At 45.8% G+C, this 13,998-nt stretch overlaps 1 protein-coding gene across 1 annotated transcript in view; it reads right to left on the bottom strand.

The window, feature by feature from the left end:
- LOC126484896 (dynein axonemal heavy chain 10) overlaps positions 1-13,998 on the bottom strand; it is a 1,141,797-nt gene that overhangs the window by 115,876 nt on the left and 1,011,923 nt on the right. Inside the window, exon 61 of the mRNA XM_050108495.1 lies at positions 782-924. Coding sequence (XP_049964452.1) covers positions 782-924 — 143 coding nt within the window. The remainder of the gene's footprint in view (positions 1-781; positions 925-13,998) is intronic.

The following is a 13,998-nucleotide window of genomic DNA, read 5'->3' as shown; positions in this document are numbered from 1 at the left end:
TGCTACATCTTACCTCAAGATAACCAGACTTTCTACTTCACTAATATGAACTACAAAGAGTCTGTTTCAGACTCTTACTTGTGTAAATACATTTGGAAAGAGTATAGAAGCCTCTAGAATTTTATAACATTTTTCTTTAATTTTTATCCACAGTAAAAATTTAGCATATTTTCAAGAAATAAAAAAGTTACTTACATTTGTCCTTATATGCATTTCTCTCTTATTGGTGTAGTGTTAATTGTTGTACATGGTCTCACAAGGGAGTTTCAAAATTTGTATTGTTTGTATCAATCTGTAGACCCTGCTATTTTCTAGTGAGCATTTCCAAATTTTCCAACATAACAAAACACAGATACATCCATGCACAATAAAAGTAAGATAAATTTTGAGAGACATAAAGAGACAAAGAATGACATTCACACTCCCATTATGTATGTTTTTGTACATTTTTAAGTGAATTTGAATTCATATTTTCTAATTTTATAAGCAAACCGAATAATACAAGCAACTGTGATATAAGGTATGTGAACTATTATATGCTACTATACGAAATTTTCTTGTTATATTTATCATGTAATTGTGAACATCAACACAAGGAAATTGTAGGGATATTAAATCTGTCAAAACTGCCATGAGCCAAAAGCTGCCCAAGCAATAACATTTTATTTCTTCAGTCCTACATGAGAAAAACCTGAACCATAAAACAAGTTCTACAAATTTTTAAAGTAATTCATGCTTTGTTAATATGAAGTTGCATTACAGCAATGACGTCATTATATACCTGCACCACAGCATGAAAAAATGCCAGCACATATACTAAAGACTTGAAAGCTGGGTGTTCACAGGCCTCAAGGCTTTGTGTTCGCATCTTGAAGTAAGTGTTGCGTAGATTCAGTTTGAGTCCATACGGAGGCTCTGTCACCACTGGAACACAAATGGGCATTATAAGTGTAAGGCTGAATATAAAAAAACATGAGCCAAAATTTCTTCAAACATTAACACTCATGCTGAAGAACTGTCCTTTCAGGATCAAAGATTACACTGATTACTTCTGCAGTTACAAATATATGTTATAATAATGCAGCAATAGGTACCCAAACGCATATATTTGAATAAAAATACAATAGTGTGGCGCAAAAACAATCCTAAAAGTGACATGTATCCTTCTCTAAATTGCAATTCAGGGTATATCATAAACTACCAGTTTAACCCTTTCAGTCATGGCATCCTCATATAAGGACATACTAAATAAATGCTTAGTATATTAAAATTTGTTAAATTTTACCATTTGTTATTGTTGTCCTCATATTGTCACAATCAGAGAGTTTATTTGAGAACAGTGTCAACATCTCCTGTTAATCTGTGGTACCACAAAACAAACCTGAATGTGCACAGTCACATGGGTGTTTCCCAGTAATCTTTGTAGGTCCCATCATCTGAGTGTAGGGGGGGAAAAAAAAAAATAAAAAAAAAAAATATATATATATATATATATATATAATGGAAGGAAACATTCCACGTGGGAAAAATTATATATAAAAACAAAGATGAGGTGACTTACCGAACAAAAGCGCTGGCAGGTCGATAGACACACAAACAAACACAAACATACACACAAAATTCAAGCTTTCGCAACAAACTGTTGCCTCATCAGGAAAGAGGGAAGGAGAGGGGAAGACGAAAGGAAGTGGGTTTTAAGGGAGAGGGTAAGGAGTCATTCCAATCCCGGGAGCGGAAAGACTTACCTTAGGGGGAAAAAAGGACGGGTATACACTCGCACACACACACATTTCCATCCACACATATATCGACACAAGCAGACATATTTAAACACAAAGAGTTTGGGCAGAGATGTCAGTCGAGGCAGAAGTGTAGAGGCAAAGAAGTTGTTGAAAGACAGGTGAGGTATGAGTGGCGGCAACTTGAAATTAGCGGAGATTGAGGCCTGGCGGATGACGAGAAGAGAGGATATACTGAAGGGCAAGTTCCCATCTCCGGAGTTCGGATAGGTTGGTGTTGGTGGGAAGTATCCAGATAACCCGGACGGTGTAACACTGTGCCAAGATGTGCTGGCTGTGCACCAAGGCATGTTTAGCCACAGGGTGATCCTCATTACCAACAAACACTGTCTGCCTGTGTCCATTCATGCGAATGGACAGTTTGTTGCTGGTCATTCCCACATAGAATGCATCACAGTGTAGGCAGGTCAGTTGGTAAATCACGTGGGTGGTTTCACACGTGGCTCTGCCTCTGATCGTGTACACCTTCCAGGTTACAGGACTGGAGTAGGTGGTGGTGGGAGGGTGCATGGGACAGGTTTTGCATCGGGGGCGGTTACAAGGATAGGAGCCAGAGGGTAGGGAAGGTGGTTTGAGGATTTCATAGGGATGAACTAACAGGTCACGAAGGTTAGGTGGACGGCGGAAAGACACTCTTGGCGGAGTGGGGAGGATTTCATGAAGGATGGATCTCATTTCAGGGCAGGATTTGAGGAAGTCGTATCCCTGCTGGAGAGCCACATTCAGAGTCTGGTCCAGTCCCGGAAAGTATCCTGTCACAAGTGGGGCACTTTTGTGGTTCTTCTGTGGGGGATTCTGGGTTTGAGGGGATGAGGAAGTGGCTCTGGTTATTTGCTTCTGTACCAGGTCGGGAGGGTAGTTGCGGGATGCGAAAGCTGTTTTCAGGTTGTTGGTGTAATGATTCAGGGATTCCGGACTGGAGCAGATTCGTTTGCCACGAAGACCTAGGCTGTAGGGAAGGGACCGTTTGATGTGGAATGGGTGGCAGCTGTCATAATGGAGGTACTGTTGCTTGTTGGTGGGTTTGATGTGGACGGACGTGTGAAGTTGGCCATTGGACAGGTGGAGGTCAACGTCAAGGAAAGTGGCATGGGATTTGGAGTAGGACCAGGTGAAACTGATGGAACCAAAGGAGTTGAGGTTGGAGAGGAAATTCAAGAGTTCTTCTTCACTGTGAGTCCAGATCATGAAGATGTCATCAATAAATCTGTACCAAACTTTGGGTTGGCAGACTTGGGTAACCAAGAAGGCTTCCTCTAAGCGACCCATGAGTAGGTTGGCGTACGAGGGGGCCATCCTGGTGCCCATGGCAGTTCCCTTTAATTGTTGGTATGTCTGGCCCTCAAAAGTGAAGAAGTTGTGGGTCAGGATGAAGCTGGCTAAGGTGATGAGGAAAGAGGTTTTAGGTAGGGTGGCAGGTGATCGGCGTGAAAGGAAATGCTCCATCGCAGCGAGGCCCTGGATGTGCGGAATATTTGTGTATAAGGACGTGGCATCAATGGTTACAAGGATGGTTTCCGGGGGTAACAGATTGGGTAAGGATTCCAGGCGTTCAAGGAAGTGGTTGGTGTCCTTGATGAAGGATGGGAGACTGCATGTAATGGGTTGAAGGTGTTGATCTACGTAGGCAGAGATACGTTCTGTGGGGGCTTGGTAACCAGCTACAATGGGGCGGCCGGGATGATTGGGTTTGTGGATTTTAGGAAGAAGGTAGAAGGTAGGGGTGCGGGGTGTCGGTGGGGTCAGGAGGTTGATGGAGTCAGGTGAAAGGTTTTGCAGAGGGCCTAAGGTTCTGAGGATTCCTTGAAGCTCCGCCTGGACATCGGGAATGGGGTTACCTTGGCAAACTTTGTATGTGGTGTTGTCTGAAAGCTGACGCAGTCCCTCAGCCACATACTCCCGACGATCAAGTACCACGGTCGTCGAACCCTTGTCCGCCGGAAGAATGACGATGGATCGGTCAGCCTTCAGATCACGGATAGCCTGGGCTTCAGCAGTGGTGATGTTGGGTGTAGGATTAAAGCTTTTTAAGAAGGATTGAGATGCAAGGCTGGAAGTCAGAAATTCCTGGAAGGTTTGGAGAGGGTGATTTTGAGGAAGAGGAGGTGGGTCCCGCTGTGACGGAGATCGGAACTGTTCCAGGCAGGGTTCAATTTGGATGGTGTCTTGAGGAGTCGGATCATTAGGAGTAGGATTAGGATCATTTTTCTTCGTGGCAAAGTGATACTTCCAGCAGAGAGTACGAGTGTAGGACAGTAAATCTTTGACGTCAAAGATTTACTGTCCTACACTCGTACTCTCTACTGGAAGTATCACTTTGCCACGAAGAAAAATGATCCTAATCCTACTCCTAATGATCCGACTCCTCAAGACACCATCCAAATTGAACCCTTCCTGGAACAGTTCCGACCTCCGTCACAGCGGGACCCACCTCCTCTTCCTCAAAATCACCCTCTCCAAACCTTCCAGGAATTTCTGACTTCCAGCCTTGCATCTCAATCCTTCTTAAAAAGCCTTAATCCTACACCCAACATCACCACTGCTGAAGCCCAGGCTATCCGTGATCTGAAGGCTGACCGATCCATCGTCATTCTTCCGGCGGACAAGGGTTCGACGACCGTGGTACTTGATCGTCGGGAGTATGTGGCTGAGGGACTGCGTCAGCTTTCAGACAACACTATATACAAAGTTTGCCAAGGTAACCCCATTCCCGATGTCCAGGCGGAGCTTCAAGGAATCCTCAGAACCTTAGGCCCTCTGCAAAACCTTTCACCTGACTCCATCAACCTCCTGACCCCACCGACACCCCGCACCCCTACCTTCTACCTTCTTCCTAAAATCCACAAACCCAATCATCCCGGCCGCCCCATTGTAGCTGGTTACCAAGCCCCCACAGAACGTATCTCTGCATACGTAGATCAACACCTGCAACCCATTACATGCAGTCTCCCATCCTTCATCAAGGACACCAACCACTTCCTTGAACGCCTGGAATCCTTACCCAATCTGTTACCCCCGGAAACCATCCTTGTAACGATTGATGCCACGTCCTTATACACAAATATTCCGCACGTCCAGGGCCTCGCTGCGATGGAGCATTTCCTTTCACGCCGATCACCTGCCACCCTACCTAAAACCTCTTTCCTCATCACCTTAGCCAGCTTCATCCTGACCCACAACTTCTTCACTTTTGAGGGCCAGACATACCAACAATTAAAGGGAACTGCCATGGGCACCAGGATGGCCCCCTCGTACGCCAACCTATTCATGGGTCGCTTAGAGGAAGCCTTCTTGGTTACCCAAGTCTGCCAACCCAAAGTTTGGTACAGATTTATTGATGACATCTTCATGATCTGGACTCACAGTGAAGAAGAACTCTTGAATTTCCTCTCCAACCTCAACTCCTTTGGTTCCATCAGTTTCACCTGGTCCTACTCCAAATCCCATGCCACTTTCCTTGACGTTGACCTCCACCTGTCCAATGGCCAACTTCACACGTCCGTCCACATCAAACCCACCAACAAGCAACAGTACCTCCATTATGACAGCTGCCACCCATTCCACATCAAACGGTCCCTTCCCTACAGCCTAGGTCTTCGTGGCAAACGAATCTGCTCCAGTCCGGAATCCCTGAATCATTACACCAACAACCTGAAAACAGCTTTCGCATCCCGCAACTACCCTCCCGACCTGGTACAGAAGCAAATAACCAGAGCCACTTCCTCATCCCCTCAAACCCAGAATCCCCCACAGAAGAACCACAAAAGTGCCCCACTTGTGACAGGATACTTTCCGGGACTGGACCAGACTCTGAATGTGGCTCTCCAGCAGGGATACGACTTCCTCAAATCCTGCCCTGAAATGAGATCCATCCTTCATGAAATCCTCCCCACTCCGCCAAGAGTGTCTTTCCGCCGTCCACCTAACCTTCGTAACCTGTTAGTTCATCCCTATGAAATCCTCAAACCACCTTCCCTACCCTCTGGCTCCTATCCTTGTAACCGCCCCCGATGCAAAACCTGTCCCATGCACCCTCCCACCACCACCTAATCCAGTCCTGTAACCCGGAAGGTGTACACGATCAGAGGCAGAGCCACGTGTGAAAGCACCCATGTGATTTACCAACTGACCTGCCTACACTGTGATGCATTCTATGTGGGAATGACCAGCAACAAACTGTCCATTCGCATGAATGGACACAGGCAGACAGTGTTTGTTGGTAATGAGGATCACCCTGTGGCTAAACATGCCTTGGTGCACAGCCAGCACATCTTGGCACAGTGTTACACCGTCCGGGTTATCTGGATACTTCCCACCAACACCAACCTATCCGAACTCCGGAGATGGGAACTTGCCCTTCAGTATATCCTCTCTTCTCGTCATCCGCCAGGCCTCAATCTCCGCTAATTTCAAGTTGCCGCCACTCATACCTCACCTGTCTTTCAACAACTTCTTTGCCTCTACACTTCTGCCTCGACTGACATCTCTGCCCAAACTCTTTGCCTTTAAATATGTCTGCTTGTGTCTGTATGTGTGGATGGATATGTGCATGTGTACGAGTGTATACCTGTCCTTTTTTCCCCCTAAGGTAAGTCTTTCCGCTCCCGGGATTGGAATGACTCCTTACCCTCTCCCTTAAAACCCACTTCCTTTCGTCTTCCCCTCTCCTTCCCTCTTTCCTGATGAGGCAACAGTTTGTTGCGAAAGCTTGAATTTTGTGTGTATGTTTGTGTTTGTTTGTGTGTCTATCGACCTGCCAGCGCTTTTTCGCAACAAACTGTTGCCTCATCAGGAAAGAGGGAAGGAGAGGGAAAGACGAAAGGATGTGGGTTTTAAGGGAGAGGGTAAGGAGTCATTCCAATCCCGGGAGCGGAAAGACTTACCTTAGGGGGAAAAAAGGACGGGTATACACTCGCACACACACACATTTCCATCCACACATATATCGACACAAGCAGACATATTTAAACACAAAGAGTTTGGGCAGAGATGTCAGTCGAGGCAGAAGTGCAGAGGCAAAGGTGTTGTTGAATGACAGGTGAGGTATGAGTGGCGGCAACTTGAAATTAGCGGAGATTGAGGCCTGGTGGATAACGGGAAGAGAGGATATATTGAAGAGCAAGTTCCCATCTCCGGAGTTCGGATAGGTTGGTGTTAGTGGGAAGTATCCAGATATCCCGGACGGTGTAACACAGTGCCAAGATGTGCTGGCCGTGCACCAAGGCATGTTTAGCCACAGGGTGATCATCATTACCAACAAACACTGTCTGCCTGTGACCATTCATGCGAATGGACAGTTTGTTGCTGGTCATTCCCACATAGAATGCGTCACAGTGTAGGCAGGTCAGTTGGTAGTTCATGTGGGTGCTTTTACACGTGGCTCTGCCTTTGATCGTGTACACCTTCCGGGTTACAGGACTGGAGTAGGTGGTGGTGGGAGGGTGCATGGGACAAGTTTTGCACCGGGGGCGGTTACAAGGGTAGGAGCCAGAGGGTAGGGAAGGTGGTTTGGGGATTTCATAGGGATGAACTAAGAGGTTACGAAGGTTAGGTGGACGGCGGAAAGACACTCTTGGTGGAGTGGGGAGGATTTCATGAAGGATGGATCTCATTTCAGGGCAGGATTTGAGGAAGTCGTATCCCTGCTGGAGAGCCACATTCAGAATCTGATCCAGTCCTGGAAAGTATCCTGTCACAAGTGGGGCACTTTTGTGGTTCTTCTGTGGGAGGTTCTGGGTTTGAGAGGATGAGGAAGTGGCTCTGGTTATTTGCTTCTGTACCAGGTCGGGAGGGTAGTTGCGGGATGCGAAAGCTGTTGTCAGGTTGTTGGTGTAATGCTTCAGGGATTCCGGACTGGAGCAGATTCGTTTGCCACGAAGACCTAGGCTGTAGAGAAGGGACCGTTTGATGTGGAATGGGTGGCAGCTGTCGTAATGGAGGTACTGTTGCTTGTTGGTGGGTTTGATGTGGACGGACATGTGAAGCTGGCCATTGGACAGGTGGAGGTCAACATCAAGGAAAGTGGCATGGGATTTGGAGTAGGACCAGGTGAATCTGATGGAACCAAAGGAGTTGAGGTTGGAGAGGAAATTCTGGAGTTCTTCTTCACTGTGAGTCCAGATCATGAAGATGTCATCAATAAATCTGTACCAAACTTTGGGTTGGCAGGCCTGTGTAACCAAGAAGGCTTCCTCTAAGCGACCCATGAATAGGTTGGCGTACGAAGGGGCCATCCTGGTACCCATGGCTGTTCCCTTTAATTGTTGGTATGTCTGGCCTTCAAAAGTGAAGAAGTTGTGGGTCGGGATGAAGCTGGCTAAGGTAATGAGGAAAGAGGTTTTAGGTAGGGTGGCAGGTGATCGGCATGAAAGCACCCACATGATCTACCAACTGACCTGCCTACACTGTGACGCATTCTATGTGGGAATGACCAGCAACAAACTGTCCATTCGCATGAATGGACACAGGCAGACAGTGTTTGTTGGTAATGAGGATCACCCTGTGGCTAAACATGCCTTGGTGCATGGCCAGCACATCTTGGCACAGTGTTACACCGTCCGGGTTATCTGGATACTTCCCACTAACACCAACCTATCCGAACTCCGGAGATGGGAACTTGCTCTTCAATATATACTCTCTTCCCGTTATCCACCAGGCCTCAATCTCCGCTAATTTCAAGTTGCCGCCACTCATACCTCACCTGTCATTCAACAACATCTTTGCCTCTGCACTTCTGCCTCGACTGACATCTCTGCCCAAACTCTTTGTCTTTAAATATGTCTACTTGTGTCTGTATATGAGTGGATGGAAATGTGTGTGTGTGCGAGTGTATACCCGTCCTTTTTCCCCCCTAAGGTAAGTCTTTCCGCTCCTGGGATTGGAATGACTCCTTACCCTCTCCCTTAAAACCCACATCCTTTCGTCTTTCCCTCTCCTTCCCTCTTTCCTGATGAGGCAACAGTTTGTTGCGAAAGCTTGAATTTTGTGTGTATGTTTGTGTTTGTTTGTGTGTCTGTCGACCTGCCAGCACTTTCATTTGGTAAGTCACATCATCTTTGTTTTTAGATATAGTTTTCCTACGTGCATTGTTTCCCTCTATTATAACCATATCATTAATTTGAACCAAACAATTACGTTTGTTATTGTCGCTGTTGCATTTCGAAATCTTTCCTGTCGTCTTATTTTCTCTTTATTTTCTCTTTCTGTATTTACCAGTAGTCTCATTCTGTATTCACCTTCCCCTTTTTACCATAATACAATTTTATCCCGCCTATATATACTCAATAATACGTAACCCACTTCCAAACCATAACCAAAAAAATTTTTAATTTCCGCTTTCAACACTACCGCTGCTATAAAATCCACCGTTTCTAGTTCAATAACAGCTGCTTTCACGTATTAAACAACCATTTCGGCTAGTTCTAATAACTTTCACTTTATTTCCACTTCCGTTTTTCACACATCACTGATCATTTTTAGCCGCTCCCCACAGGTTTTATGTCATTATTTCTTCGTCAGACAATTGTTAGCCCCATTCTCGTAATCTTTCACTACAACACCACTCCTTTTAATACATTTACACGTTTTTTCGAAATTTTCCCGAATTTCTCCGTTCTTTAACGTGTTTTAGTGGCAACACAACCACCTAACCTTCATGCACATCGCTCTCTACCAACACTTTTTCGCCTTTTTTCATACCAGATCTCCAGTTACTTTCTAGTTCACCCTTGTCTCTCCCCATATATTTTTATCTTTCATTTTCATTTCAACCTCATGTTACACTTTCCACCTTGTAATACCAATGTGACCCTCACAACACCCCCACAACGACCCCATTAAGTTTTATTTACATTCCCTCCGCAAACATGTCTTCACCCTAGCCAGATTACGCTCGCATATTTTATTTTCTGAGGCTTGTCTGACATTTGGCATAACCCCCAAAGGCCTCACACTTAAAGTTCCCATCTCTGGCTGCAACCCTTCTTTCCATCAGTCCCTATACCAGTTCCAAACTGAACAATCCATTGCCCTCACCCACCTAATCCTTAACCTACAGATCAACTCAGCCAATGAACACACCCGTCAACTCCTATCCTTAATAAAAGTCCTCAATCTTTACTCTCCCACATCCACACCGGCTATTCAGAGCATCCTCCTACAGGCCAACCGCGAATTAGAACAACATGCCACCCTTCACCTCAAAAAACTATCCAATCTCCTGGTCTCCCACCTCCAGAAAGGCAACTCACTCACCCTTCAAAATTTTTCCAGCAAACCTCAACCACCTTTCATTGCACAAAAACCCAGTCTCTCCCATCTACTCAGTCTCCCACTTCCAGCTCCACTCCCTCCAAAACCTCAAAATTCCAATCAACACAATCTGGAACCACAACACCCTAATTCAGTAGTCAACCTTTCCTCCAAACCTCTCTCCCAATCCGAAACCTCAGTCCTATCCAAAGGCCTCACCTTCAGCCCCTCTCCCAGATTCAACCAAACAGCCCTCATCAAAGATTTACTGTCCTACACTCGTACTCTCTGCTGGATGTATCACTTTGCCACGAAGAAAAATGATCCTAATCTTACCCCTAATGATCCAACTCCCCAAGACACTATCCAAATTGAACCCTGCCTGGAACAGTTCCGTCCTCCGTCACAGCGGGACCCACCTCCTCTTCCTTAAAATCACCCTCCCCAAACCTTCCAGGAATTTCTGACTTCCAGCCTTGCCTCTCAATCCTTCTTAAAAAACCTTAATCTTACTCCCAACATCACCACTGCTGAAGCCCAGGCTATTCGTGATCTGAAGGCTGACCGGTCCATCGTCATTCTTCCGGCGGACAAGGGTTCCATGACCGTGGTACTTGATCGTCGGGAGTATGTGGCTGAGGGACTGCGTCAGCTTTCAGACAACACCACATACAAAGTTTGCCAAGGTAATCCCATTCCTGATGTCCAGGCGGAGCTTCAAGGAATCCTCAGAACCTTAGGCCCCCTACAAAACCTTTCACCTGACTCCATCAACCTCCTGACCCCACCGACACCCCGCACCCCTACCTTCTACCTTCTTCCTAAAATTCACAAACCCAATCATCCCGGCCGCCCCATTGTAGCTGGTTACCAAGTCCCCACAGAACATATCTCTGCCTACGTAGATCAACACCTTCAACCCATTACGTGCAGTCTTCCATCCTTCATCAAAGACACCAACCACTTTCTCGAACGCCTGGAATCCTTACCCAATCCGTTACCCCCAGAAACCATCCTTGTAACCATTGATGCCACTTCCTTATACACAAATATCCCGCACGTCCAGGGCCTCGCTGCGATGGAGCACTTCCTTTCATGCCGATCACCTGCCACCCTACCTAAAACCTCTTTCCTCATTACCTTAGCCAGCTTCATCCTGACCCACAACTTCTTCACTTTTGAAGGCCAGACATACCAACAATTAAAGGGAACAGCCATGGGTACCAGGAAGGCCCCTTCGTACGCCAACCTATTCATGGGTCGCTTAGAGGAAGCCTTCTTGGTTACACAGGCCTGCCAACCCAAAGTTTGGTACAGATTTATTGATGACATCTTCATGATCTGGACTCACAGTGAAGAAGAACTCCAGAATTTCCTCTCCAACCTCAACTCCTTTGGTTCCATCAGATTCACCTGGTCCTACTCCAAATCCCATGCCACTTTCCTTGATGTTGACCTCCACCTGTCCAATGGCCAGCTTCACACGTCCGTCCACATCAAACCCACCAACAAGCAACAGTACCTCCATTACGACAGCTGCCACCCATTCCACATCAAACGATCCCTTCCCTACAGCCTAGGTCTTTGTGGCAAACGAATCTGCTCCAGTCCGGAATCCCTGAAGCATTACACCAACAACCTGACAACAGCTTTCGCATCCCGCAACTACCCTCCCGACCTGGTACAGAAGCAAATAACCAGAGCCACTTCCTCATCCTCTCAAACCCAGAACCTCCCACAGAAGAACCACAAAAGTGCCCCACTTGTGACAGGATACTTTCCGGGACTGGATCAGATTCTGAATGTGGCTCTCCAGCAGGGATACGACTTCCTCAAATCCTGCCCTGAAATGAGATCCATCCTTCATGAAATCCTCCCCACTCCACCAAGAGTGTCTTTCCGCCGTCCACCTAACCTTCGTAACCTCTTAGTTCATCCCTATGAAATCCCCAAACCACCTTCCCTACCCTCTGGCTCCTACCCTTGTAGCCGCCCCCGGTGTAAAACCTGTCCCATGCACCCTCCCACCACCACCTACTCCAGTCCTGTAACCCAGAAGGTGTACACGATCAAAGGCAGAGCCACGTGTGAAAGTACCCATGTGATCTACCAACTGACCTGCCTACACTGTGATGCATTCTATGTGGGAATGACCAGCAACAAACTGTCCATTCGCATGAATGGTCACAGGCAGACAGTGTTTGTTGATAATGAGGATCACCCTGTGGCTAAACATGCCTTGGTGCACGGCCAGCACATCTTGGCTCAGTGTTACACCGTCCGGGATATCTGGATACTTCCCACTAACACCAACCTATCCGAACTCCGGAGATGGGAACTTGCTCTTCAATATATCCTCTCTTCCCGTTATCCACCAGGCTTCAATCTCCACTAATTTCAAGTTGCCGCCACTCATACCTCACCTGTCATTCAACAACACCTTTGCCTCTGCACTTCTGCCTTGACTGACATCTCTGCCCAAACTCTTTGTGTTTAAATATGTCTGCTTGTGTCGATATATGTGTGGATGGAAATGTGTGTGTGTGCGAGTGTATACCCGTCCTTTTTTCCCCCTAAGGTAAGTCTTTCCGCTCCCGGGATTGGAATGACTCCTTACCCTCTCCCTTAAAACCCACATCCTTTCGTCTTTCCCTCTCCTTCCCTCTTTCCTGATGAGGCAACAGTTTGTTGCGAAAGCTTGAATTTTGTGTGTATGTTTGTGTTTGTTTGTGTGTGTGTCGACCTGCCAGCACTTTCATTTGGTAACTCACATCATCTTTGTTTTTAGATATATTTTTCCTACGTGGAATGTTTCCCTCTATTATAATCATTTCTTGAAGGTGAAAACTAAAGGTGCCTTTCAGAACGAAAGGTAAGTGACATATTTATAACTTTATACATGTCTCCAAATGAGGACACTGTGACTGAAAGGTTGTAATAGCATAGAAATTTAGGATATTATTTTGCTGTCTTTTTAGTCATCTTACAGCGATTTCACAGTACCCTGAGTAAAAGACAGAAGAAGGCCACTTACAAAAGAAGAAGTTACAGGGATCCTTAATTCATCTGAAGCTGACGATCTATCTGATGATCCTGGAGATAATTTTGAACAAGAGGACAATGATGGAGGTACCGGTAATGTTAGACATTTTATATCATATCGTATATTGTAAGCTGAGTAGCCTAGATGCAAAGCCGCTAACTGTATGATAAGTGACACTGAGGTAATCACAAAACACTCGTCCCATCCAAACGATTATACACTGGCAGTGAGAATGTTATTGTTACGTATGAATTTGTTACAGTGCAGCTGACCTAAAGCTGAATAAGAGAAATATCTATTCTAATTGTGACAGACTCAAAGGGAACTTTGAATGTCCAGATTTGTAAGTCTGATGTCTGTTCATGTGCTTTGCGTCTGGACAAGGCAGGGCAGCAGCCATGCGTATTGGGCATTTAGCGGGCTTTGCACCTGACGACAGCAATTAGCTGCTTTTAAAACTGAACACAATTTTTGACAGCCATTTTTGACAGTTTATAGCTGGTTTTCAACCTGAAACATATTCCATCTATTAGGCACTAAAAAAATCTATAAGGCCATGTGTCCACCTCAAAATCAACATAAAATGAATTTAGCTGCTTTTTCATCTGGGTTACTCAGATATATGTTTTTTATGAGTTTTTCTTTTCGTAAAAGCATTTTTTATCATAGGTTCTCGAGAAATATGTCACAATTGATCAGCCAGAAGATATTCAAGTTTGCAATCAACATATGGGAGGGGTTCTCAAGATGGATTTTCTGATCACTATTTATCGCACATTCATCAGATCACGAAAGTGGACATTTCGCATGTTTGCTTGTGCCGTTGATATTGCATGTGTAAATGCATGGTTGAGTACAAGAAAAATTCATCAGAATTAGGTGTTCTTAAAAATAAGACCCTTGATT

The sequence above is a fragment of the Schistocerca serialis genome, chromosome 6, assembly GCF_023864345.2.
Source record: "Schistocerca serialis cubense isolate TAMUIC-IGC-003099 chromosome 6, iqSchSeri2.2, whole genome shotgun sequence".
Classification (NCBI taxonomy): Eukaryota; Metazoa; Arthropoda; class Insecta; order Orthoptera; family Acrididae; genus Schistocerca; species Schistocerca serialis.
This window is presented reverse-complemented; position numbering and strand designations above follow the sequence as displayed.